A 24,149-nucleotide genomic window follows, 5' to 3' on the forward strand; every position below is an offset into this window, starting at 1 on the left:
AGACTTTGAAACGGTCCCACATCGTGGACTAAACAATTATGTTTTGAGCTCTTCGTTGTTTCTAATATACATGGTCTTCAACTAGCACAAGCACAAGGTGATTTTTTTTTTTTATATAAAAGCATAAGAATGGAAATCAGCATTAACACCCTTATGGAGTAATTGCCTAATTACATGAAACTTCCTGACAGATTAAAACTGTGTGCCGGACTGAGACTCGAACTCGGGACCTTTGCCTTTTGCGGGCAAGTGCTCTACTAACTGAGCTACCCAAGCACGACTCACGACCCGTCCTCACAGCTTCAATTCTGCCAGTACCTCGTCTCCCACCTTCCAAACTTCACAGAAGCTCTTCTGCAAACCTTGCAAAACTAGCACTCCTGGAAGAAAGGATACTGTTCGAAAATCTCAGGTTCTTCCAGGCAGATGGATTATCATTAAATTTTGGCAAAACTTGCAGGCTCCATAACTTCTAACTATAATGTATACAAAAAAGGAAAATAAGAAAATAATGCTTTCACATTTTAAGACTAAAAAATAACTGTTCCAAACATGTTTTACACCAACTGCATTTCTATGCAAGTGTGTGGGCATGGAAGGACAAATAACTTACACTATCCACCATTCAGCCATAATGTGGCACAGAAAGGAAATATTTGACCAGTTACCCAGTGATGTGAAGAACATAAAAGATTAAATTAACTTCAAATAAAAACTGGAATCATATCTGCTTGACGAATCATTCTGCAGTGTAGAACAATTTCTAAACATTTAATAGTATAAAGATAGATAGATAGATAGATAGATAGATAGATAGATAGATAGAGAGAGAGAGATTCCACATAATACTGGGAGCTCACAATCATGACCTACGGAAAATGCAAATAACTTACAAGGACACTACCAATCTTTTCCCCAAATCCCCCAAATGCCTTCCCATACATCTGTTGGTTTAGCAGATCGGTTGATGTAATTCAGGAACTGTTGCAAAAAACTGTTTTTGCTCTTCTTAATTATATGATGGTATTTTGCCCTTGTTACCCAGAAGGCTGCAAGTTTCTCATTAGACAGCCTGCACTTTAACCTCCACAGAGCCATCTGCCTGTCCCTGACAACAGAACAGCACTCACTATTCCACCAAAGGATGAACTACCTTTGCAGCTGGCCATAAGACTTTAGCTTGGATGCATAAACAATCTGCTGGAATCTGGTAGTAATGTAGTATATCTATTCCTGGATATTGTTTATATGTTCAAAGACAACCAGCAGGAGGTATAATGTCCAATTTGCCTTAGTCAGCACCCATCTTGGTGGCTTTCTTCTAACCACTGCTGTCTTCTAGATGTATCCACATCAGGAATTGCTTACTGAAGTGCATATCATCAAGTACATCCTGCTAAGTATAACACTAGATCAGTGCTGCCCCATGCTCAGAAGGCATTTATCTTCTATCAACAAAACGTTCTTGATACAAGCTCAGCTCTGAGGACAGATGCTTGTGGAACCCCACAGCAAATGATGTATGCTGAAATGTCCACAGTATGGGAGTGGGGTGAGGAGTCATCAGTCCTCAGTCTGGTTTGATGTGGCCCACCACAAATACCTCTCCTGTGCCTATCTGGTCATCTCAGAGTAACACTTGTTCAATTATTTACTGGATATATTCCAATCTCTGTCTTTCCCTACAGATTTACCCTCTGCAGTTCACTCTAGTACCATGGAAATTATTCTCGGATACCTTAGCACATGTCCCTCTTCTTGTCAATGTTATCCATGTTTTTCTCGTCTTGCCAATTCTATGGAAAACATCCCCATTTCTGAACTTTTCAGACCACCTAATTTTCAACATCCTTCTGTAGCACCGTATCTCAAACATTTTGATTTTCTGCTTTGTGGTTTTCCCATAATTCCTGATTCACTTCCATACAATCAATGCTCCAAACTTATAGTCTCACAAATTTCTTCCTCAAATTAATGCAGATGTTTGATACCAACAGACATATTTTGGCAAGGAATCTCCTCTTTATGAAAATCTGCTATTTATGTCCTCCTTGCTTCATCTTTCATATATTATTTGGCTTCCAAGGTAGTAGATTTGCTTCACTTCGTCTACTTCGTGATAACCAATTCTTATGTTAAGTCTCTCACTAATCTCATTTCTGCTACTCCTCATTATTCCTGCCTGTCTTCAGCTTACTTTCAATCCTTATTCTGTGCTCAGTACACAGTATGTCTTGTAATTCTTCTTCACTTCCACTCAGGATAACAATGACATCAACGAATCTTATCATTGATATCCTTTCACCCTGAATTTTTATCAAACTTCTAAACCTTCCTTTTATTTCTGTGATTGCTTCTTGGATGTTTATATTGAACAGTAAGGTCAAGAGACTGCATTCTTGTCTTAGACCCTTTTAATTTGGGTACTTTGTTCATGGTCTTTCCTTCTTATTGTTCCCTCTCAGTTTAGGCGCACACTGAACATTAACCATATTTTCCTATAGCTTGCTCCTAATTTTCTAATAATTCCAAACATTTTGCACCATGAACTATTGAACACTTTTTCCAAGACGACAAATCCCACAAAAATGACTATCATTCTTTATAATCTGCAACAGCATTTATGGTTTCCGGGTTGGGGAGGTGCAGTAGACAGCAGCACAGCTAGCCAATCAGCACTCAGTCTGCTTTTGCATTTCGTACTGTATAAACTTCCATCATATCCGAGCGTTCTATCAAGTTTACGTGCACGAAACTATATCCGACTGATTTCTGTGGTATTCTGTGTGTTCTGTAACTTTTCTCATAATGGCTAAACAGCTAGAGGGTGCCAAGTGTTTCACAAACAGGTAAGGGACCTTATTTGTATAATGTACTCATTCTTCAAATATGAAGTAGATTCAGGCAAGCTGGTCTGTGATGTTGCCAGATGCAGGAACGTAATGTGGTTGCTGTCTGGGCACTGTCAGTCAAGTTCACAATGCAGCATTCATTGTGAGCTGTGTTGCCACTGACTATAGTCTTGATACCATTATTAAGAGCAAAATCAGAACAGCCTCTGGTACCTTTGCCTTTCCTTAAGTCAAAGTGACAGTTGCCTAACAGACCATCTGTTTCTTTTTCATTCTTCTGTACATTATTCTTGTTAGTAGCTTAGTGGTCAGAGCATGCGCCTAGTATGCAGGAAGCTGGGTTAGAATCCTGGCACGGCACAAATTTTCAACTTTACCCACTGATATAAATCAGTGCCCACTAGCAGCTGAATGTCATTAATTCCTTTGTGTTTTGATTCATAATAGCTGCAGATTCAAAATTGTGCCTATCTGAAATGACAGAAACCACATACAATTAAAAAAGTACTGACTGCACAAAAGAGAGGCAAGAATAAAGTGTAGTGTTCACCCCCTCCGACACCACATAGATACCTCTTCAAGGAGCTAGACATTTCAACTGTGCCATCACAACTGAAATACGCACTAACGAAGTTTGTCTCAAACTATCCATCACAACTTGATTGATTGACTGACAGAGGGGGTTATGGGAATAAATGGCACGGTTATCAATCCTGCAATTCAAAAGTTACTTGTGTAAGATACACGGACTGCCAGAAATGGTCAGATCCAGTCAGAGGGATTAAACTATAAAATGAGGAAACAAAAAACATGCACAGCAGAAGGCATGAAAGGGTAAGCGAAATCTAAAAACTGGAAAAACAGAGGGATATAAGAGCAGTCGTTGCACAGCAGAATGGTCATGGGTCTCAGACTTAGAAAACGCGAAGAGAAACCGCAACCAAAACCACCCCGCCCCTGCTCCAGGAGTAAAGCAAAACCTTATAATTGAAAACAAAACCCACTTTCATGTAGCAAACTGAGGACCAGTTCACCCATCTGTGAATCATCTACTAACATTAAAGATAAGGAATCTGGAAGGCTATACAGAGTACAGAGGGCCAAAAGAAGGGGACATTCCACCAATATATGGGATACCATCAGTCTCATTCTACAGCCACATTGTGGGGGTGGCTCGTTATCCAAGAGAAAACAATGAGTGGGCCTCCTACAACTGATGCATAGACTATATAAGATACTGGAGTCCTTCCAAAAAGTGCAGAAGGAACAGTGCCAAATTGCAGTAGTAACCTCGATTGCGCAGAATTTATTATTGAGAACAGTAATGCAGCACATGTCACTTCACTTTTAGGCAAAGAGAGATTTGATGTGTATCCTCATATCTGCATCTGGCATCATGAAAGGGAATAAGTGGTTAAGTATCTGCCTCTCTAGCCAAACAGTCAACCAGTTCATTCCCGGGAATACCCATATGACTTGTGATCCAGGGAAAGAGAACAGAGCAGGCAGCACAGCCAAGGAGAGGGAGAAAGTCATGGATAGCAGAGACCTAAGAGTGAGAAGAGTAGCAACGGTCTATAGCCTGCAAGATGCTCATTGAATCTTAACATGTTAAAACACTGTGGAGGGAGGCCTGAGAAACAAAATGGAGGGCCCTATTAATGGCAAACAGCTTCACTGTGAACACACTAAGAGGGACGTTAGAAAAGTCCGTGCAAAAATAAAAAACTAGTTACGTGTTTGCGATAAGCCTTTTTTATTTTTCAACATAGTCTTCTTTTAGACTTTTACACTTTGTTCAATGCTGTTCTAATTTGTTGATCCCTTCCGAATAATAGAAATTTTCCAAGTCTGCAAAATAGCCATTAGTTGCTGCAATCACCTCCTCGTTTGAATAAAATCTTTGTCCTGCCAGCCATTTCTTCAAATTGGGGAACAAATGAACAAATAGTAGTCTGAGGGAGCCAAGTCTGGAGAATAGGGGGGGGAGATGTGAAACGAGTTGGAATCCTATTTCCACTAATTTTGCGACCACAACTGCTGAGGTGTGTGCTGGTGCACTGTCATGATGGAAAAGGACTTTTTTGTGGTCCAATCGCCGGCATTTTTCTTGCAGCTCAGTTTTCAAATGGTCCAATAACGATGAATAATATTCACCTGTAACAGTTTTACCCTTTTCCAGGTAGTCAATGAGGATTATCCATTGCGAATCCCAAAAGATAGTTGCCATAACCTTTCCGGCCAAAGGAATGGTCTTTGCCCTTTTTGGTGCAGATTCTCCCTTGGTAACCCATTGTTTAGATTGTTGTTTGGTCTCAGGAGTGTAGTAATGTATCCATATTTCACCCACAGTAATGAAACGATGCTTGAAGTCCTGCAGATTCTTCCTGAAAAGCTACAAACCATCCTTGCAACATTTCACACTATTCCGTTTCTGGTCAAGCGTGAGCAATCGTGGAACCCATCTTGCGGATAGCTTTCTCATGTCCAAATGTTTGTGCAAAATATTATGTACCCGTCCATTCGAGATGCCCACAGCACTAGCAATCTCACGCACTTTAATTTTTCTGTCATCCATCACCATATCACGGATTTTATCAATGATTTCTGGAGTCATAACCTCCACAGGGCATCCAGAATGTTCAGCATCACTTCTGCCCATATGGCCACTCCCATAATTTTGAAACCAATGATAAACTGTTCTAATCGAAGGTGTAGAGTCACCGTAATGTTTATCAAGCTTCTCTTTAGTCTCCTGAGGCATTTTGCCTTTCATAAAGTAATATTTAATCACTACACAAAATTCTTTTTTGCCCATTTTTTGACAATCACACGACTTCCTTGATTTACACGAATGCCAAACACAAAGAAATAAACCAATACGACTGAAACTTGGTGTGCATTCTCTCCAAAGATGCTACTAACTAAATATGACCTCAATACGTGCCAGTGGTGCCATCTCTCAGACTTTGCACCTACTTTTCAAACGCCCCTCTACATGATCCCAATAGTAAATGGTGTTCCATGCCAGTAGGACACAAAACTGTATCCTGCCTTATCTACTGTTTTAGAACCATCAGTGTAGAAGATGGTAGCACCCTGAGACTCTTCCCAGATGGAATGTACAAGACACCGGAATATAATAGGGACGACAGAAACCTTAGGACCTGGGAATAGGTCGGTCCTAATGGAGATCCCAACAGAGGGAAGTGAGGTGCATTCTAAGTGGCAATCCCACCCGAGGGCAGGTATCGAGGCAGAGTCATACGTCATTTGCAAAGAGGACAGGGTACACGGGATGGTTAGGGAATCATTCAATAGTGAATGCGTAAGAAACCAAGAGTTGGCTCCGTCATATTTGTAGAGGGGGAATCCCCACTACCGCAAGGAGACTGTCAACGGGACTAGTGTGGAAGGCACTGATAGCCATGTGCACCCCATAATGATGAATATTGTCAAGTAGTTTCAGAGTGGAAGAAGCTGACAACCAAATCTAGTCCGGACAAAACCAGAGTGTGGTAAAGAGACAGAAGAGCAGCACAGACTGCACAACACAATGTGTGGGCCAGGAATCAGAGAGCATTAAGTGTCTGCATGAAGGTAGTCTTCAGGTGGTGAATATGGGCAGCCACGTTAGCTTTTTATCAAAAATAAGGGCCAAGAAATGGGACTGCTGCTTGCCTAAATAAAGTTCTGGTTCGGGGTGTACTGTGGGTCAATGGCAAAAATGCACAGCATGTGTTTTGGAGGGAGAAAACTGGAAGCCACGAGGCAAGGGCCCACACAAAGGCCTGTTGGTGTGCGCCATGGAGTTGGCACTCAGCAGATGCTACAGAATGGGAGCACACCAGGTGCATAAATCATTGACATACAACGCCGGGGTAACCAGGGGACCAACAGAGGTTATAAGCCCATTGATGGTGATGAGGAAGAATGTGAGACTTCACACCCTGTGGGATATCGTTTTCCTGGATCTGAGGGATGCTGAGTTAAATGCCAACTCAAACTCTGAAGAGCCAGTGGGATACAAATTCACGGATAAAATTTGGAAGGGAGCCATGAAAGCCCCAATCATGGAGGGCAACTAAAATGTGACAACACTAAGCGGTGTTTTATGCCTCATAGGTCGAAGAAGGCTACAACAAGGTGTCAGCAGTTGGTAATAGTCTGTCAGATTGCTGTTTCCAATCAGAGTAAATGGTCAGCTGTACAGCATCCTTCCCAGAATCCACATTAATATGGGCATAAAATGCCCGAGAATCAAGTACTCGACATAATCTTGAGCAGTTTACACAGTATGTGCGTCAAGCTAATCTTGCAGTAGCTGTCAAGAGACATTGGGTTCTTCCTGGGCTTAAGGATAAGGATAACACTATGCTGTCTCGCCATTGTGAGGGAAAGACATCTGAGAGCCAAATGCAGTTGAAGATCCTGAGTAGATTATGCCTCTGGGTGATGTCCAAGTGTTGGATCATCTGGTTGTGGATGGAATCCGGGACTGGGGTCATGTCATGTCATGCGAAGAGGTACAAGACTGCAAGAAAACCCATTCAGTGAAAGGTTCATTATAGGATTCAGCTTGGTGGCGGTCATCACAGAAGTGCATTGCTTGAAGAGCAAGACAGAATGCACAATAAGAGGAAACAAGTTGTATTTCTGGTAAGTGATGGTAATATACATTGCAATTCCACTGAATTTTCATGTGCTGAGAGTCCAGGTTAGACATAAAGAAGCCGACAGTGGTTGTCACTGACGAGGATGGCGTGACCTCCACAAATAAGACATCAGACTCAGTCTGCAAAGGGAAAGATGGTACCTCCACCTCCAGGAGGATGGGGGGGGGGGGGGGTGAGGCTTGTCCTGGTACATATGTTTATCTTCTTCTTCTCCTCCTCCTCTTTCAGAAGTTGAGGAGGGCAGGGCACAGAGGGAGAGCAGGCTTCTGCGAAAGCCAGAAATGAAAGAGAGTGGGTGACCTAGGGTGCACAGATGGTGCGTCCCATGGCCGAGTTGCAGCAGAAGCCTCCGGCCTGACAGATGCCAGAGGGAAGTGTACTGAAATGGGAGGGGGGGCTGACTGGCAACACCGAAGAAGGGGGCCACTTCCTCAGCTGGAGAGCTGTTCAGAGGGAGAGGCACCCAGAGGGGAGGGCGTGGGAACTGCAGGGTAGGGGGAGATGAAAGGGAATGGGGCTGGGGTAAGGCAGACATAGGATGGGGAAAGAATGTAACAGAGGCAAAAGTAGAAGAAATCAACACTAGGTGGAGTCGGTCACATTTCTGGCAAGCCTTAGCATAAGATAGGTGATCCAGGGACGTGTACTCTTGGATCTTCTTTTCTTTCTTGTAAACTGGGCAATCTGGTGAGCGTGAAGAGTGGTAGTCATAACAGTTTACACACACAGATGGTGGAACACAGGCTTCCCTCATGGAGTGGGTGGCCACAGGCTGGTGAAGGGTAATAGACACCAGGAAACCACCACGGCAATCAAAAGCACAAACAACTGCAGATTGGGAGGCAGAAGAAGCTTTGATCAACAGGGAGCCCGACCGCATCTTACTAATACAATCCACTTCGTAAAACTTGTTCTCGATATTCTCCATAAAAAAAAAAGTTTTGCTGTGGTGAATGTGTCCCCATCCATCCTAGTATAGACCAGGTAGTGGAGAAAGTGTTTCATCCCAAGACGGTGAGCCTGGCCCCCCTTCCACGAGGGTAGCCAGGGAAGGGAAGGCTGCAGGGCCATACCAATCGGTTGTCAATGATTCACTACCATTCGAAGAGCCGGTCGTTTGATAATGGCCAGATTGTTGCAGCTTGATATGCTTCATGCGCCAAATGTCCACCCCGATATCAACCACTCCGATCAGGGACTCTCCCCATAGGCATCACCCACCACAGCAATGGCCATCTGGCATGGCGGCCATTGCCAGGAGTTCTGATGATCCAGGATGACAAGCAACCACTGCTTGGCATACATGTGGTGGGAACAGCTCAGGTATCAGCAGAGCTACCCCTGTACGGTCAGGGGACTCAGCCAGATGGGTACATACCAGCCCCATCATACGGGCTGGCTGCATGTGCTGGTGACCTAATAGGGCAGAGGGGGGCTATGGCGGGAAGGAACAGTGGAAGGAAGGGGGGGGGAGGGGGGGGGGAATCCATGCCGCAGAGAAGGAGTTCTTCCCAAAATGGATCACATTTAAGACAGAAAATTTAGAAGTGGAGGTCAAACCCCAAGGGGGAAAAAAACACTAAAAAGTATGAAAGAACAGTCAAGAGGGACAAAATCTCAATGAACACAGGGAACCAGGTGGATAGCCAGGTTGCCATAAATTAAAAACACGGAGAGGGGAAGAGGGGGCAGCAGGGAAGGAGCCAGGATGGAGAGGGAGGGGTGTGGGGAAGGAAATGCAGTCCGGGAAGGAAGAATGAGCTGCAATAGCTTGGGGCCCCATGTGCGCCATACACGAACTCACGAAAGAACCACAAGCCTCCTGGGGGGACCATCACAATTTGAGAAGAACAGTGATATCCATACCTACAACACTAGAGGGGGAAAATGAGCTTCATTACCCATTATTAAAACCGTCAGTGGCTCAGAAAGGAGTTCAATAAGCAGCAATAAAAAGTTTTAATTATTTGCCCGATAACATAAAATGTCTGACAGGTGGCAAAGCAAGATTTGATTTAAACCTAACCTAAAATCATTTTTCTTGGACAATTATTATATGGACGAATTTCTATTTAAAAACTGGAAGACTGTATGAAAACCCCGTATAAGAGTAGCTGCATGAATAGGACTAAAAAATAATGTTTTCATTAACATCAATGCTCATCATAAGTACATGTTCAGTAAAGTGACTCATTTCACATGAAGAATCATTCAAATGATGCATGAAACATGTAACTAACTATAAAAAATAAACATTTGGGAGAATATCCAAACAGTTTATTAAGGTTACAAGACAGTATGTAAAAACTGTTTTTGTTTCTGAAAAGATATTCATTGTCTTGCAAAATGTGTATGGCATTGTCAATATGATTATTTAAAATAGAAGCTACATCTTTATTCAGACTATTTAATGCCATCGTTAGCATTAAAACGACTTTCCGTTAGAAGCAGGGCACACCGTTGTGTAGTGGCATAAATACTCAAAATTCTTCAAGTCTTGAGATTAAACAGCATGACCCTTTACAAATGTAAGCTAGAATTACACCATTTCGTATGAGTAACTGGGCAGAGGAGGAATCAAGTTACCTTTGGTCCCCTTTACTTGATACATCAATAACATGGGAAAAGCAGTTTGATTATAAACCACAAACAAAAGGAGATGAGGGTAAAAGAAAACTGGTGTAAGATAGCTGTAACAAGTGCCAAGAACAGATTATTATAAGCTTCAAGGGTATCGTAAAAGATACAAGGATAGGTTGGATATCAACCAAAAGTGATTGCCCACCATAGGAGCACTAACACATTTTTAAAAGCAATTAAGACTCAGGGTGCTACTAAAACTGAGTATGTGTGTCAGGGATGAAGTCAGTTCTCATTTGAGACTGCCAGATGTCCCTTGGGGCAAAAATGTGGCAGGAGGTCCCTCAATCACCACAAGGTAGTCAGCATGACAATTAAAATGAAGCCTTCACATAAAAGTTCACATTACACTCTGACGGACAAAATTAAAACATGATGTGCCACCTGGACATCATTAGGTACAATTTGCTCAGCAGGCTGTGAAGCTTCCAGTGCCTACATCCAACAGGATATAGGCAACTACCAGGTTAGTGCAACAACTACTGCAGTATAGGGCTGTTTTTCACTGGGTGTGTCAATGGGTAAGATTGGTATGACCAACACAGAGGCAGTAAAGGTTTGTGAATTCATTATCAGACAGTCAAAATGTAAGACCACCACAAATCTGTAGACTTAAAAATTCTATAACTTATTTGTTGTTGATGCAATACTCCACTCCATACTCCTAATAGTCAGTTGTCCTCACATCAGATCCTGTGTATCTTGATTTGCAGAGCATCCTTCCTGGTATCCTCCTTGGCAAATAGATCCACAAGTTCATTCGCTGGAATCCCAATCTAACTGGAGAGCAGAGGAATATTGTTGTCTTCTCATTCTCACTAAGGTCTAAAAGAAGATCTCATAAGGACACTACCGGTGGATGCCAGGAATAACAGTGGGTTATAGCCTGCAGGCTACTCATTGCACTATTTTGCAGATTAGAAAAGACCTATATGAATGGGTTGGGTTGTACTGAAGATTGACACCACTTCTGCTGTGAAGACACTGCATCCACAACATAAGGAATGTTACTCGCCACTCCTGATGCATGTAACGGCAGAGCATATCCAGTCTTCAATTCTGAAGCCATCTTCATAAATGCTATCTGAATTAGGTACTCACTGCATACTGACAGGAACAACTGACAAAAAACTGATGGGCTATCACATCATTTGGGCCAAGAAAAATATCCAGACATATTTGTGGGTAAGGCAAGCATCATACGACTGTTCTCAAGTACGATGTAGTGAGAGGATTGAGAATAGGCAAGAAAATGTCTGAACAGAGACTCACTATGCTGATACCAAAATTCCTGGCCAAGGCCATTTTTCTTGAATCTCACTTTTGTACCAGTTAACAGATATTGATTCAGGTGTTCTGCATAGGCATGAATGAGCAAGGTATAGTGGAGGCGTAACTGGTGACACCTAAGCCATAAGGGGAGGACTCCAGGCCCTACCAGGAGGCTATCCACAGCCCTCATCAGAAGGCAACATGCACAACCTGATACCACAATGGTGGATTTAGTCTAGGGCTCACAATGCTGATGGCACTGGCAATCCATAATACTGGCTTCCATATTCTAAATGTGATAAAATGAAAGCTTTGTAGAATTGCAAAATGGTGGAATGATCTGCATCCCAAGCAGTGTTACTGAGACAGCATTGGTCACTGAGTTTTAACTGGAATGTCCACTTAAGCTGTCATATATGGGGTAACCAAGTTAACTTGTCATCAAATATAAGAAGTGATTATCTCAACCACAGAAAGATGCTCATTATATGGGTAGAGTGGCATGGATGAATAGTTGTATGCTGGCAAAAAATGCATGGCACAAGTTTTGGTACTGATAAATTTGAAGCCAGCACCCTGTAGTTGTCATTCAATGACCCTCATGTTAGAAGAAATAAACTAGATGCAGAAGTCATCAGCATATAAGAATGGTGGAACTATAGAGTCTATAGAATCTGTTCATCACTATTAACTGAACTGTCACACTCAGGTCAGCCTCGTGTTATTTTTTTTCCTGTAGGTTGGGAACACTGCAGGAATACAAGAGGTAGTCATAGAAGCACAACTAATGTAAGGTATTGAGAATATAGTGATGCTATATGGTGTCATAGGCTTCACACAGGTCGAAGATGACAGCTGTAAGATGCTGATGATGGGTAAATGCTGTTCTGACAACAGACTCTAGGTGGAGCAGATGATCACCACCAAACCAGCCCTCCCAAAATCAGTACTGTGATGTAGACAAGAGGTCCTTTGTCTTGAGGGTCCAGTATCATATTTGGCTTACATGTGTCCAAATCACTTGCAAACGACTCTGGTAAGATGGACTTAACCTGCTTTCCCCTATAGAGGGAACTCACACTGAAGTCAGATTCAGTTAAAAATAGCAAAGATGTGGTGCTTGCATTTATATGTAGTTGGTGTTATATTTTATTATGTATTCAATAAGGGCCCAGAGCTGTATTCTGGCACATTGTAAGGGCACTAAGGTGTTTTCTGTCAGAGAAAGGGGTGTTATAGCATTTGAAATGTTGTGTGTTCAGAGACACAGTGACACTACTTGCCCATCATGCAGAAAGAAAGATGGAGGGGGAAGAGGATGTAGTTATCAGATGCCGATGTTTGAGCAAAATACAGATGGTCGGCAATGACGGCAGGGTCGGATTTCACTATGACAGCCTAACAAATGCCTGGGAAATCAGCCACTTTTTGTTGACCATACTGTAATTTGGTCCATGTCTTTCAGATATAGGTACAAGTTTTGATGATGGATTCCCAGGATTCCTTCCTCTGCATTTTTACACATTATCAGGCTTTGAATTGGTGGAGACACTTTATGTTAAGAGCATTTTTCAACAGATGGTACTTATATTGTTGGAATGCCCTTCTGTGGCATATAATGGCCACAATGTTCTTGTGTCCCCCACAGGTTTGACCTTCAATCAGTGGATCTTGAAAGTGGTTTTGCATGTTCTGCTGTGTGAAATATCTTGGCATTTGTGTGTTGAGGGCTTCTTCAATAGTCCAATGAGCAGACATATCAAGCATTAAGGAAGTGCTAAATGTGTACCAGTTGGCATTCTTTATAAGCCGCACAGGGGGCGTCTAGTTGAGTATCAGTGTGGGAAAGAACAATTGGGTGCTATCACAAATGTCACTGTGAACCTTCCACTGAATATGAAAGTTAACACTTGCACTACAGACCATAAGGTTTATGGGTAAAAAGGATCTTTGTGTAGTACTAAAGTGGAGGCCCATGACTCAGCACAAAAAGGTCAAGATTTAAAAATATCTGTTCTAATGCATTATCACAGTCAGTGGTCTCGAAGTTGCCTCTTCATGGGTTATGTGCATTAAAATCACGCACTAAAGGAAAATAGGGGTAAAACTGGGAGATCAAACTGATGATCTCACAATATGTCACCTGTCCCTTGTGAGAGGCAGACATTAAGTACTGTGAAAGCAAGTGCTTCAGTTCAGCAAGGTAGTGAAAACAGCCACTACAGTTTCACTGCACTACATCTGCTTGTGTGTTCGCTGGCAATCACAGTTTCATTTGGGTTATCATCTGCTGGTTCTCATCTACTTGCAAGTTTTTGGTAGTAATGAAGCAGAACCCAGGGCAGTCAGAGCTGCCAGAATGCCTTCACCTTTTGTTTCTTTGTATCCTCTTCCTCCTCATTAGATTTTGATTTGGTACAAGGAATACCTAGAAACAAGTCTGACACAGATATACATATGAAGTAGCTTGCTGTAATCTAGACAGGGAATAGACAACTGTATTTATTCCTGGAGTCCTGATATGATAACAGATCAAATACCTTCAACTATTGAATCTTACATGCCCAGAGGAGAGAGACTTTTCCCAAATTGGTGCAAGCAGTTGTAAATAGGGGCATTCCTTTGTAGGGGTCATCTGCATTCTCCACACATATTCATACAACTGGATGTCATATGGCCACTTTTCATGCACTTGAAGCACATAGGTAAACAATAATCTTAACTTTATCTGGCAGCAAGTCATCCTCAAACACCAAGATAAAAGCTCCAGTATCTTATCCGTTATCTTTAGGCTTTTTTGGGCCCAACAGATAAAATGGACACCATACCATTCTAAATTAAAGAATTTCTCATCCATTTGAAAATAAGTTTTCACCACTGACTGTACTTGGGTTCCTGTGATGAGTAATTGTGACAAGGATGTTGCCAAATTTGTCACAATTTAACAATGCCTGAGATTTAGCGAGTACGACTGGTTGAATCATTACAGGACTATTCCTCGTTTTGTTTATTGCAGTAACCTTGCCTTACTTGTCATTGATTTCCCCCCTGAAACATAATGGCTTAGTCTTTAAGAAGGATTCACCATCAGCCTTGGTACAGATCATAAAGTAAAGCACACATTTCCCCACTTCTGTGACAAACTGGCTTTCATCTTAGCTTGTATTTGATGAGGGAGATATTTCAGGTCAGTACGGTAAAGGTAGTGACAATAGTCATTACAATTCCACTGGATTATGTTTGCATGTGTATTCAATGGCAGTGTATGTGGATCACTCTAATGAGACTTCTAAGCCATCCATCCAACAGCATAGTTCAGCTTGATTCTCTTTATTGCAATTGGCCCACCATGGGGCCACCCACTCGGATCCACCTAAGCAATAGCCCCGTCATATAGGTCATTGCCCAGAGCCCCTGTGTCTCAAATAAGAGAGACAGCACTCTTCAGTATTAACAGGGAGGAAACACAGCATGCCTCAACAGCATGTTCAGTGCATGGTCATGGGGGTTACGAGTGTACCTGACTAACCCTTACATGGACTGGCTAACATGCTGGGTAATGGGTGACTTTCCACATTATGTCCCCGCACTACTGAAAAAAAAAATTGAAAATAAAGTAGGTCAAATATGAGAACAGGGGTCATTTGTAAATAAACTGGAAAGGGGGGTGGATTTAATTAAACAATAAAATTCAGGAACTGAAAGTAAAGACCATACATATAGCTGAGTTAACATATAATAAGGCATGCATTCATAGTTAATTTTAAGACAGGGAGACAATCATGAAACAGCACTGTGGCACAGGAAACGAAGAAATGCCACAATGGCTTTGTGCCCCATACTCGTCACATACATACTCACAGAATAGTTGAGCGCACCTTGGAGGGGGAGGGGGGGGGGGACAGGAGGGGGTATTCAGATGCTAACTGCACAGTTGTGGATACCATGAGGACACAGCTAAAACTATAAAATACAATATCCCTCCTCCCCTTCTATTTTCTGTAACTGATTTACCATTCATGTGCATAAAAACCACATAAAAACTCAGATTTCTACATTATGTATTACAGTTTTCTGTATCTACTTTGTACATTGTTGATACTTGAAGAAAAGAGTGTTAACACTGTGAGGACTGGGCAGTGAGCGTGCAGTTCAACTAGCAGATACTGTGCTTTATCATAGCTTTTCTGAATTTTGTCTAGCAGTTTCCACTGCATAGCACTTAAGTCAGTTTATCGTATTCGAAAGAAGTAGTTTCCTTTCTATGACCATTTATTTTATGTGAAAATTAAAACGTGATCGCTTCTCAGTTTTGGTTATTGATAACTTGATACCAGTGTCCGAGTTTAATGTGTATACCATCGAAGATGATCACTATGTGATCGAAAATCGATTCCGCTATTAATAAAACATCAATATTACGACCAACACTGACATTCCTTTGAATTTTAAATTAAAACATGTTTTCGCAGCAACAATTTTTTAATCTTTTGTTTCCTAAATGCACACAGAATTAGAAGTTGTTAGTATTAAAAATAAAACTGTTTGAAAACTTAGTTTCTAAATGAAAACAGCTTAGTTACATTTGCCTTAGTATGAAAAATTTCAATACATTTTGGAAAACTAAGTCTGGTGTCACATTCTTCACAACAGTACCTGCTATCTTTTCTTGCTACTTTCCCAGATTTTGCCTTGCTTTGTTCTGTGCAAAGCTTATGTCTCCTCTGAGGGCATTTTGTTGTTTATGTAGTTGGAATCAATTTACAATATTTTTCACTGAGATGGTTTACAGGTGAACTATTTTGAGTGGAAGTTTATTCCACCAGGCTTTCTTCTTTCATGAAAGCTGATGCCAATTCATTGACAAAATTAACAAGATGTTTGCTAGTATGCCTCGACTTATTATGTAAAATGTATAAATTTTCAATCATCATGAAAATGTGTTAAAAAAGTTTCTTCCACTGTTTTATTTGATTACTATCAAAAGTGTAGCAGCCCATTAGCTGGTAGCTGTGGTCTACACCAGCCTTGTTTTCATTATAATCCAATATATCTATCACTCCCAATTTTGTACTGACACTGATTAGATGCATCACATTGTGTTTTGTCATAAAAAAAAGTACATTTCTAGCGCCTCCCCATTTTACAAAGAGCAAATGGTCTTTTCTGCAAAATGAAAGTTACCTTCCTTTTCAGCTTCTGGGTAATTAGATTTTTAGCTAGCACTTTTCTGATTTTCAGTACTGTACTCTAAGGTCATTTTGAAAATAAATACAAAGCATTTAGCAGAAAACAATCCAAGCCATTTGCACTGTGACCTTGTGAGGTGCAATGCATCTGAACCGGGTGAGGGGTTTGGGATTCTAAGTGGTTACGATGGATCCCTCTAGAAGGCACATGAATAGGTTAGAATCTGTCACTGCCCACAATCCCAAACCCCTTACCTGATTCAGATTCATTGATGGCATCTGTGTGATCTGGAATGAGGGTGAGAACATACTATCCACATTCCTCCAAAACACTGTCTCCCCCATTCATTTCACCTTGTCCTCCTCAACCCAACAAGCCACCTACCTCAATGTCGACCTCCATCTCAAAGGTGTCTACATCAGTATTTCCATCCATATCAAATCTATCAAGCCAGCAGCAATACCTCCACTTCGACAGCTGCCACCCATTGCATACCAAGCAGTCACTTCCAGTCAATCTAGCCATCTGTGGCCATTGCATCTGCAGTGACGAACAGTTCCTCTCAAAAGGTACTGATGGTCTCACCGAGGCCTGCACAGACCATAACTACCTTCTGAATCTTGTAGAGAAACAAGATATCCTGTGCCTTATCTCTCCAGTCACCCACCACCTCCCAAAGTCCCACCGTCCAGCCACAGAAAAGTATTCCCCTCTTGACTCAGAACCACCCAGGACTGGAGCAACTGAATCTCATTCTCTGTCAGGATTCTGAATACCTCTTACCAAGCTCTGAAATGAGGAATGTCCTACCCACACTCCCAAAGTGGTATTGCGCTGCCCACCAAACCTACACAATATCCTCATCCATTCCTATACAACCCCTGCTTCCAACCCCTTGCCTCATGGCTCATATCCCTGTAGTACACTTAGATGCAAGAGCTGTCCCATGCATCCTCCCACCACCACCATCATCTACTCCAGTCTGATCATAAGCATCAACTATCCCATCAGATGCAAGGCTACCTATGAAACCAGTCATGTGATCTACAAGCTAATTTGCAATTATTTTGCTTCATTTTACGTGAGCATGACAACCAACAAGCAGTCTGCATGAATATCCACTGACAAACAGTAGCCTACAAACAGCTGGACCACTCACTTGCTGAGCACACTGTGCAGCACAATGTTCTTGATTTTAATGACTGCCTCACCACTTGTGCCATCTGGATCCCTCCTAGCAACACCAGCTTTTCTCTATTGTATAGGCAGAAACTCTCCCTGCAATATATCCTAGATCCCTGTAACCCTCACAGCCTCAAGCTTCATTAGCTGTTGTCAGGAGCAGGAAATGAGTTCTTATCATATCATCAGCAGCGAGGTCATTAGAGACGGAGCGCAGGCTTGGATTAGGGAAGGAAATTGGCTATGCTCTTTCAAAGTAACCATCCCAGCATTTTCCTGAAGCGACTTAGGCAAAACAGGGAAGCCTAAATCAGGATGGACGGATGCGGGTTTCAACAGTCATCCTCCCTCATGGGAATCCAGTGTGCTAACCATTCAGTCATTGTCCTTCATCAATCTATCCCCTTCCCTGAGCCATTCTACAGCCTTCTACTCCACAAGCACATGCACAGTTTTTTTTCTTTTTCTTCTCTTCTTTTCTCTTCCCCCCCCCATTCCCCCCCCCCTCACCCTCCGTCTAACCTCTTAACTGCACCTAGCTGCCCTACCCTCTCTCCACCTCATCCCTGTATGCTCCCACAAACAAGACTTAGCACTTTACCATCCCCCACCAGTACCCTGCTCCTCCTTCCCCACCCTCCTCCTTTACCCCCACCACACAGATTGCTTCTCCCATTATGCACAGTTGCTCTAAGTCTGGCCCCAGCAGCCAGAGACAATGGTCATGTGTGCGACCTGCATTTGCTTAAATGTGTGTGTGTGGGGGGGGGGAGTAATCTTCTTCTTATACCTGTCTGTGACGCTACTTCTCCACTATGTGGTGAGTAGCTTTTTCATAATATTGTCATTATTCCATCCTGGATTTTTTTAATTGTATTATTACAAGTATTAGCCATGGAAGTCGGTCATGATTCAAAGATGAAGAGATTTTTAAGATGAGAATGAATGTAACAAACTTCAAGAATAAACAGAGATATGTCTTATTCTAGTATGACTCCACTGTCACAAGAGACCTGTGTAACTTTTCTGGTTAATCCTTCAAACAGTCATTTCCTAATTTCTGTCATGTACCCGTGGTCGTGGGGTACCGCCTTTGATTCGTATGCAAAACGTCATCGGTCCCAGGTTCGAATCCCACCACTGCTTAAATTTTGATTAATAATCAGCATTGGCGGCCGAAGACTTCCAGCATAGGAAGTCACCTTCATTCTGCCAACAGCAGCCTCGTCAAAGAGGGCAGAGGAGCGGACACAAGGTTCAGGGCATTCTTGTCTTAGGGGTGGGAAACTGCCCCTGAAGGCAGAAGAATCAACAAAGATCAACGGCATGAGAAAGCAGAAGGCAATGGAAACCACTGCATTAAAGACACATAACATGTATCCACAGGACATGTGGCCTGTAACTGAAGAAGTGTCATGATGATCTCTCCCTTAGCAAAATATTCCGGAATAGTCCCCAATTTGGATCTCCGGGAGGGGACTGACAAGGGGGAGATAACCATGAGAAAAAGATTAAACAATCAACAAAATAATAACGTTCTACAAGTTGGGGTGTGGAATGTCAGAAGCTTGAACACGGTAGGGTAATTAGAAAATCTGAAAATCAAAATGCAAAGGCTCAATCCGGATATAGTAGGGGCCAGTGAAGTGAAGTGAAATGGAAAGAAGACAAGGATTTCTGTCAGATGAGTATAGAGTAATATCAACAGTGGCAGAAAATGGTATAACGGGAGTAGGATTTGCTGTGAATAGGAAGGTAGGGCAGAGAGTGTGTTACTGTGAACAGTTCAGTGATAGGGTTATTCTTATCAGAATTGACAGCAAACCAATGCTGACAATGATAGTTCAATAGCAAGCTGAAGATAAGGAGAGAGAGAAAGTATGAGGATGCTGAAAGTGTAATACAGTATGCAATGGGAGATAAAAATCTAATAGTCATAGGGGACTCGAATGGAGTTGTAGTGGAAGGGATAGAAGAAAAGGTTACAGGAGAATATGGGCTTGGGACAAGGGACGAGAGAGGAGAAAGATTGAGTTCTATAATAAACTTCAGCTAATAATAGCGAATACTCTGTTCAGGAATCAAAAGAGGAGGAGGTATACTTGGAAAAGGCTGGGTGATACGCAAAGATTTCAGCTAGATTACATCGTGGTCAGACAGAGATTCCGTAATCAGATACTGGATTGTAAGGTGTACCGAGGAGCAGATATAGACTCAGATCACAACATAGTAGTGATGAGGAGTAGACTGAAGTTGAAGATATCAGTCATGAAGAACCAATACGCAAAGAAGTGAGATACAGAAGTACTAAGGGATCACGAGATACACTAAGTTCTCTAGGGCTGTAGATACAACAATAAGCATTAAAGCAAGGGTGATAACATGAAGTGTGCAATGGGAATTCCACTGTTCAATGCAGACAAGAGAGTGGATAGGTGGAAAGAAGATACTGAAAGCCTCTATGAGGGGAAAGATTTGTCTGATGTTATAGAAGAAGAAACTCCAAGTTGCTGACAAGAATAATATACAGAAGAATGAAAAGAAAATTGAGGATGCACTAGATGACAATCAGTTTGGCTTTATGAAAGGTAAAGGCACAAGAGAGGCAATTCTGGCGTTGCTGTTAATAATGGAAGGAAGACTAAAGAAAATTCAAGACACATTCATAGGATCTGTCAACCTGGGAAAAGTGTTTGACAGTGCAAAATGGTGCCAGATGTTCGAAAATCTGAGAAAAGTAGGGGTATGCTATAGGGAGAGATGGGTAATATACAACATGTACAAGAACCAAGAGGGAGTAATAAGAGTTGATGACCAAAACCGCTCGTACTAAAAAGGGTGTAAACAAGGATGTAGTCTTTCGTCCTTACTGTTCAATTCATACACTGAGCAAGCAATGATGGAAATAAAAGAAAGGTTGAGGAGTGGAATTAAAATTCAAGGTGAAAGGATATCAATGATACGTTTCGCTGATGATACTGGTATCCTGAGTGAAAGTGAAAAAGAATTACACGATATGCTGAATGAAATGAACAGTCTAATGAGTATGGAGGGAGAGTAAATCGAAGAAAGATGAAGCAATGAGAAGTAGTAGAAATGAGAACAGTGAGAAACTTAATATCACGATCGATGGTCACGAAGTAGATGAAGTTAAGGAATTCTGCTACCCAGGCAATAAAATAACAAGTGAAGGACGGAGCAAGGAGGACATCAAAAGCAGACTAGCAATTGCAAAAAGAGCATCCCTGGCCAAGACAAGTCTACTAATATCAAATATTGGCCTTAATCTGGGGAAGAAATTTCTGAGAATGTACGTCTGGAGTACAGCATTGTATGGTAGTGAAACATGGAATGTGGGAAAACCGGAAAAGAAGAGAATCGAAGCACTTGAGATATGGTACTATGGACGAATGTTGAAAAGTAGATGGACTGATAAGGTAAGGAATGATTAGGTTCTGTGCAGAATCGCAGAGGAAAGGAATATGTGGAAAACACTGATAGGACATCTGTTAAGACTGAGGAAATGACTTCCATGGTACTAAGAGAGGGAGCTGTAGAAGGCGAAAACAGTGGAGGAAGACAGAGATTGGAATACATCCAGCAAATAATAGAGGATGTAGGTTGCAAGTGCTACTCTGAGATGAAGAGGTTAGCACAGGAAAGGAATTCGTGGTGGGCCGCATCAAACCAGTCAGAAGACTAATGACACCCCCCCCCCCAAAAACAAAAGTCCTAAAAATAACTTCTAGTCATCAATGGAAACCACGGCAAATCTAAATCTGAACAAATATTTCTGTTGTCCAGTGTCTTAATCACTATCTGTTGACCAGTGTCTTAATCACTATCACTTCACTTGATAAGGAAGTCAGGCAGCATTATAATTTTTGACACTGTCAGATGTGATGCCAAGTAAGCATATAAAAGGGAATTGGGAGAGGGGGGGGGGGCACGGTGGCCAGAACAGAGGGGGAGGATAGGAAGAGAGTGCTTTCAGGGCTAATGTCAAGAATATGGGGAAGAACAAGAATAATACAATAATTTCTTCAACATATAGAAATTTTGGCACTATATTGTTACACCACTGGGGGCATGCCTTCAGATGTGCATTCTATGTACATAGTTTCCATTTATGTTTTTGACATGACAGATGATGCACAACAGAAATGGACCTATCATCAAACTCCAGCGGCAAACACTGCAAGAGAACTGGTGTTCACCATGGAGGATTATTGTAAATTCTAAAAATATATTTCCTAGGAAGAGTTGGGTAACACATTAAATCTTCCCACATACGTCTCGCAAAATGAAACAGCAGCTGGAGCATTTCCTGTGCTTATCGAGAGTAGTTTTCACTGAACTACTATTTGTCAATGGGCAAAAAAATGGTATAGTGGTACCAGAAGTTGCTCCACCACAAAACAGAAGGTGACTTACAGCACATAAGATTTCAGGAAATAAAATACGTAACAAAGATTAACTTCTCTTTGTTACCAGAAGCGTTTGTTCCTCAAGCGGAGGTGGGAAGACTGGCTGCTGAAGCAATTATGTTGGTAAGACCTATCACATTAAAACATTTTCAAAAATACCTGTTTTGTGTGGAGGCATTGGTTGCTGGTGTATGTATGAATAACTTTAACAGCTTGTTTCTTTAGGACTGCCGCAAATGACATTGTGAACTACAATAGTTGCATACGATAGTGTTTAATAAATTCTTAGCCTCACTAGAATGATTCACTGCATGAAGTAGGTACAGGCGAAGTAATTTAAAGGCAACTAAAACAGACAAAACACATGATTCACTGTGGATGTGACTATTTTTGTGATAGTTTAATTTTCTGTTTGTGAGGAGAGCAGTCAGTACCTGCAGCAGGAATATCACAAAGAGACACGTTTAACAATAACTGCCATCCTTTCATTGCATTTGTTTATGACTGAAAGTGGATATTGCACAGCAATGTTGTTATATTGTTCATATGTAGATTACCTTAAACTCATTGTTTCATTTTTTATGAATTTTTGTTGGCAATTGTCAACATTTACACTTACTTTATAAGCTGCAGAATGACGGCCACTGTCCATTTTCCTCTTGATCCCCAACGGCGTCTTGCCGCTACTTCAATAAAAACCTCTGAATATTCTATGACTGTCAGCCATATCTTCAACCTGTCTGCAGGTCCCCCTTTAATCTTACATGTCGAATTATGAATGATACGGTCATTGAAAAGCACCAGTAAGTTCGACACAGAGTATATCAGTTCAGAAAGTACACTGGAGTGGCTGATTCTGCCTGGAAATGAAAATTATGTTATGACAATACATGCTACATGACACAGTCAAATGGAAATCACAAAAACCAAATACACACCTGCTACAAAATACGAAACCCATTTGACAGTCGATTCAACATCACCTGCGACTTGCGGATTGTTGCAAACCCATTGCCTGTACGACTCGAACAGTTCTGAGAACTGACGGGCGATTGTCGTCATAACTAACACTACCAAATCATATATATACAAATGCCTTCGCAGTCTTTCTTCCTTCTACGTACTCAAACCAGTCCACTTTACCACTCATCTTTGTTTACTAAGTCAGCCCAAAGATAATGAATATTGCTGCCACTGGGTCACGGCCGCCTCTGTTGACGACACATTCAACTATCATGATAAAGTGCTTTTTACGAGTACAGTACATAAAGTTTTGACAAAGTGGAAACCACAAATAGTACTGGTACATTAAAAGAAATTATAAACATTTCTCACACTCACAACTTTTACAAAATCCATATTTAATACGCCCTGTCAACAAACCAGCTGGTAAACAATGCAGTTAACTAGTAAACACTCCATAAACATAATGATTGGAGCGATTTTGACAGTAGAAATAAGAAATAAATGGTAGTAATGAGATAAATAACGAAAGATCAAAATTATCTACACGTCAATTATTTCATTTTATCCCTAAAAATATCGCTCTACACAAAGCACTGTACTTTAGGAAAATACTTATTATATAAGTTGCAGAACAAGCTGTGTCAAAACATCAACTGTACTGTATAACAACGCAAGATTATGGGATTTCCTATGTCAGCTACAGTTTGTGGTATTGTAGCTGTTCACTGTTCTCCGAAATAACTGGATTAATAGATTCGTATCGAACTGAAAAACCAAATCTTTATTATTACTCGGAAAAACACTAAATCACAGTCTAACGTAAGAGTCGCGACACTTCGTCTCGTTTTTGTCACCCACAGCGACAGCAGGGCCCCAAGCGGCCAGAAAGCGACATTTCTGAATACGAGTTGGGGGGGGGGGGTGTTGTTTGGGAAAGGAGACCA

The 24,149-nt window shown here is 41.6% G+C and overlaps 1 protein-coding gene across 1 annotated transcript in view; it reads right to left on the reverse strand.

The window, feature by feature from the left end:
* LOC126198618 (peroxisomal membrane protein PEX16) overlaps positions 1-23,408 on the reverse strand; it is a 50,377-nt gene extending 26,969 nt beyond the window's left edge. Inside the window, exons 1-2 of the mRNA XM_049935073.1 lie at positions 23,178-23,408; positions 22,859-23,099 (exon numbers count right to left, since the gene is read on the reverse strand). Coding sequence (XP_049791030.1) covers positions 22,859-23,099; positions 23,178-23,301 — 365 coding nt within the window. The 5' untranslated portion in view covers positions 23,302-23,408. The remainder of the gene's footprint in view (positions 1-22,858; positions 23,100-23,177) is intronic.
* Between the last annotated feature and the right edge of the window lie 741 nt (positions 23,409-24,149).

This window comes from Schistocerca nitens, chromosome 8 (genome assembly GCF_023898315.1).
Source record: "Schistocerca nitens isolate TAMUIC-IGC-003100 chromosome 8, iqSchNite1.1, whole genome shotgun sequence".
NCBI lineage: Eukaryota > Metazoa > Arthropoda > Insecta > Orthoptera > Acrididae > Schistocerca > Schistocerca nitens.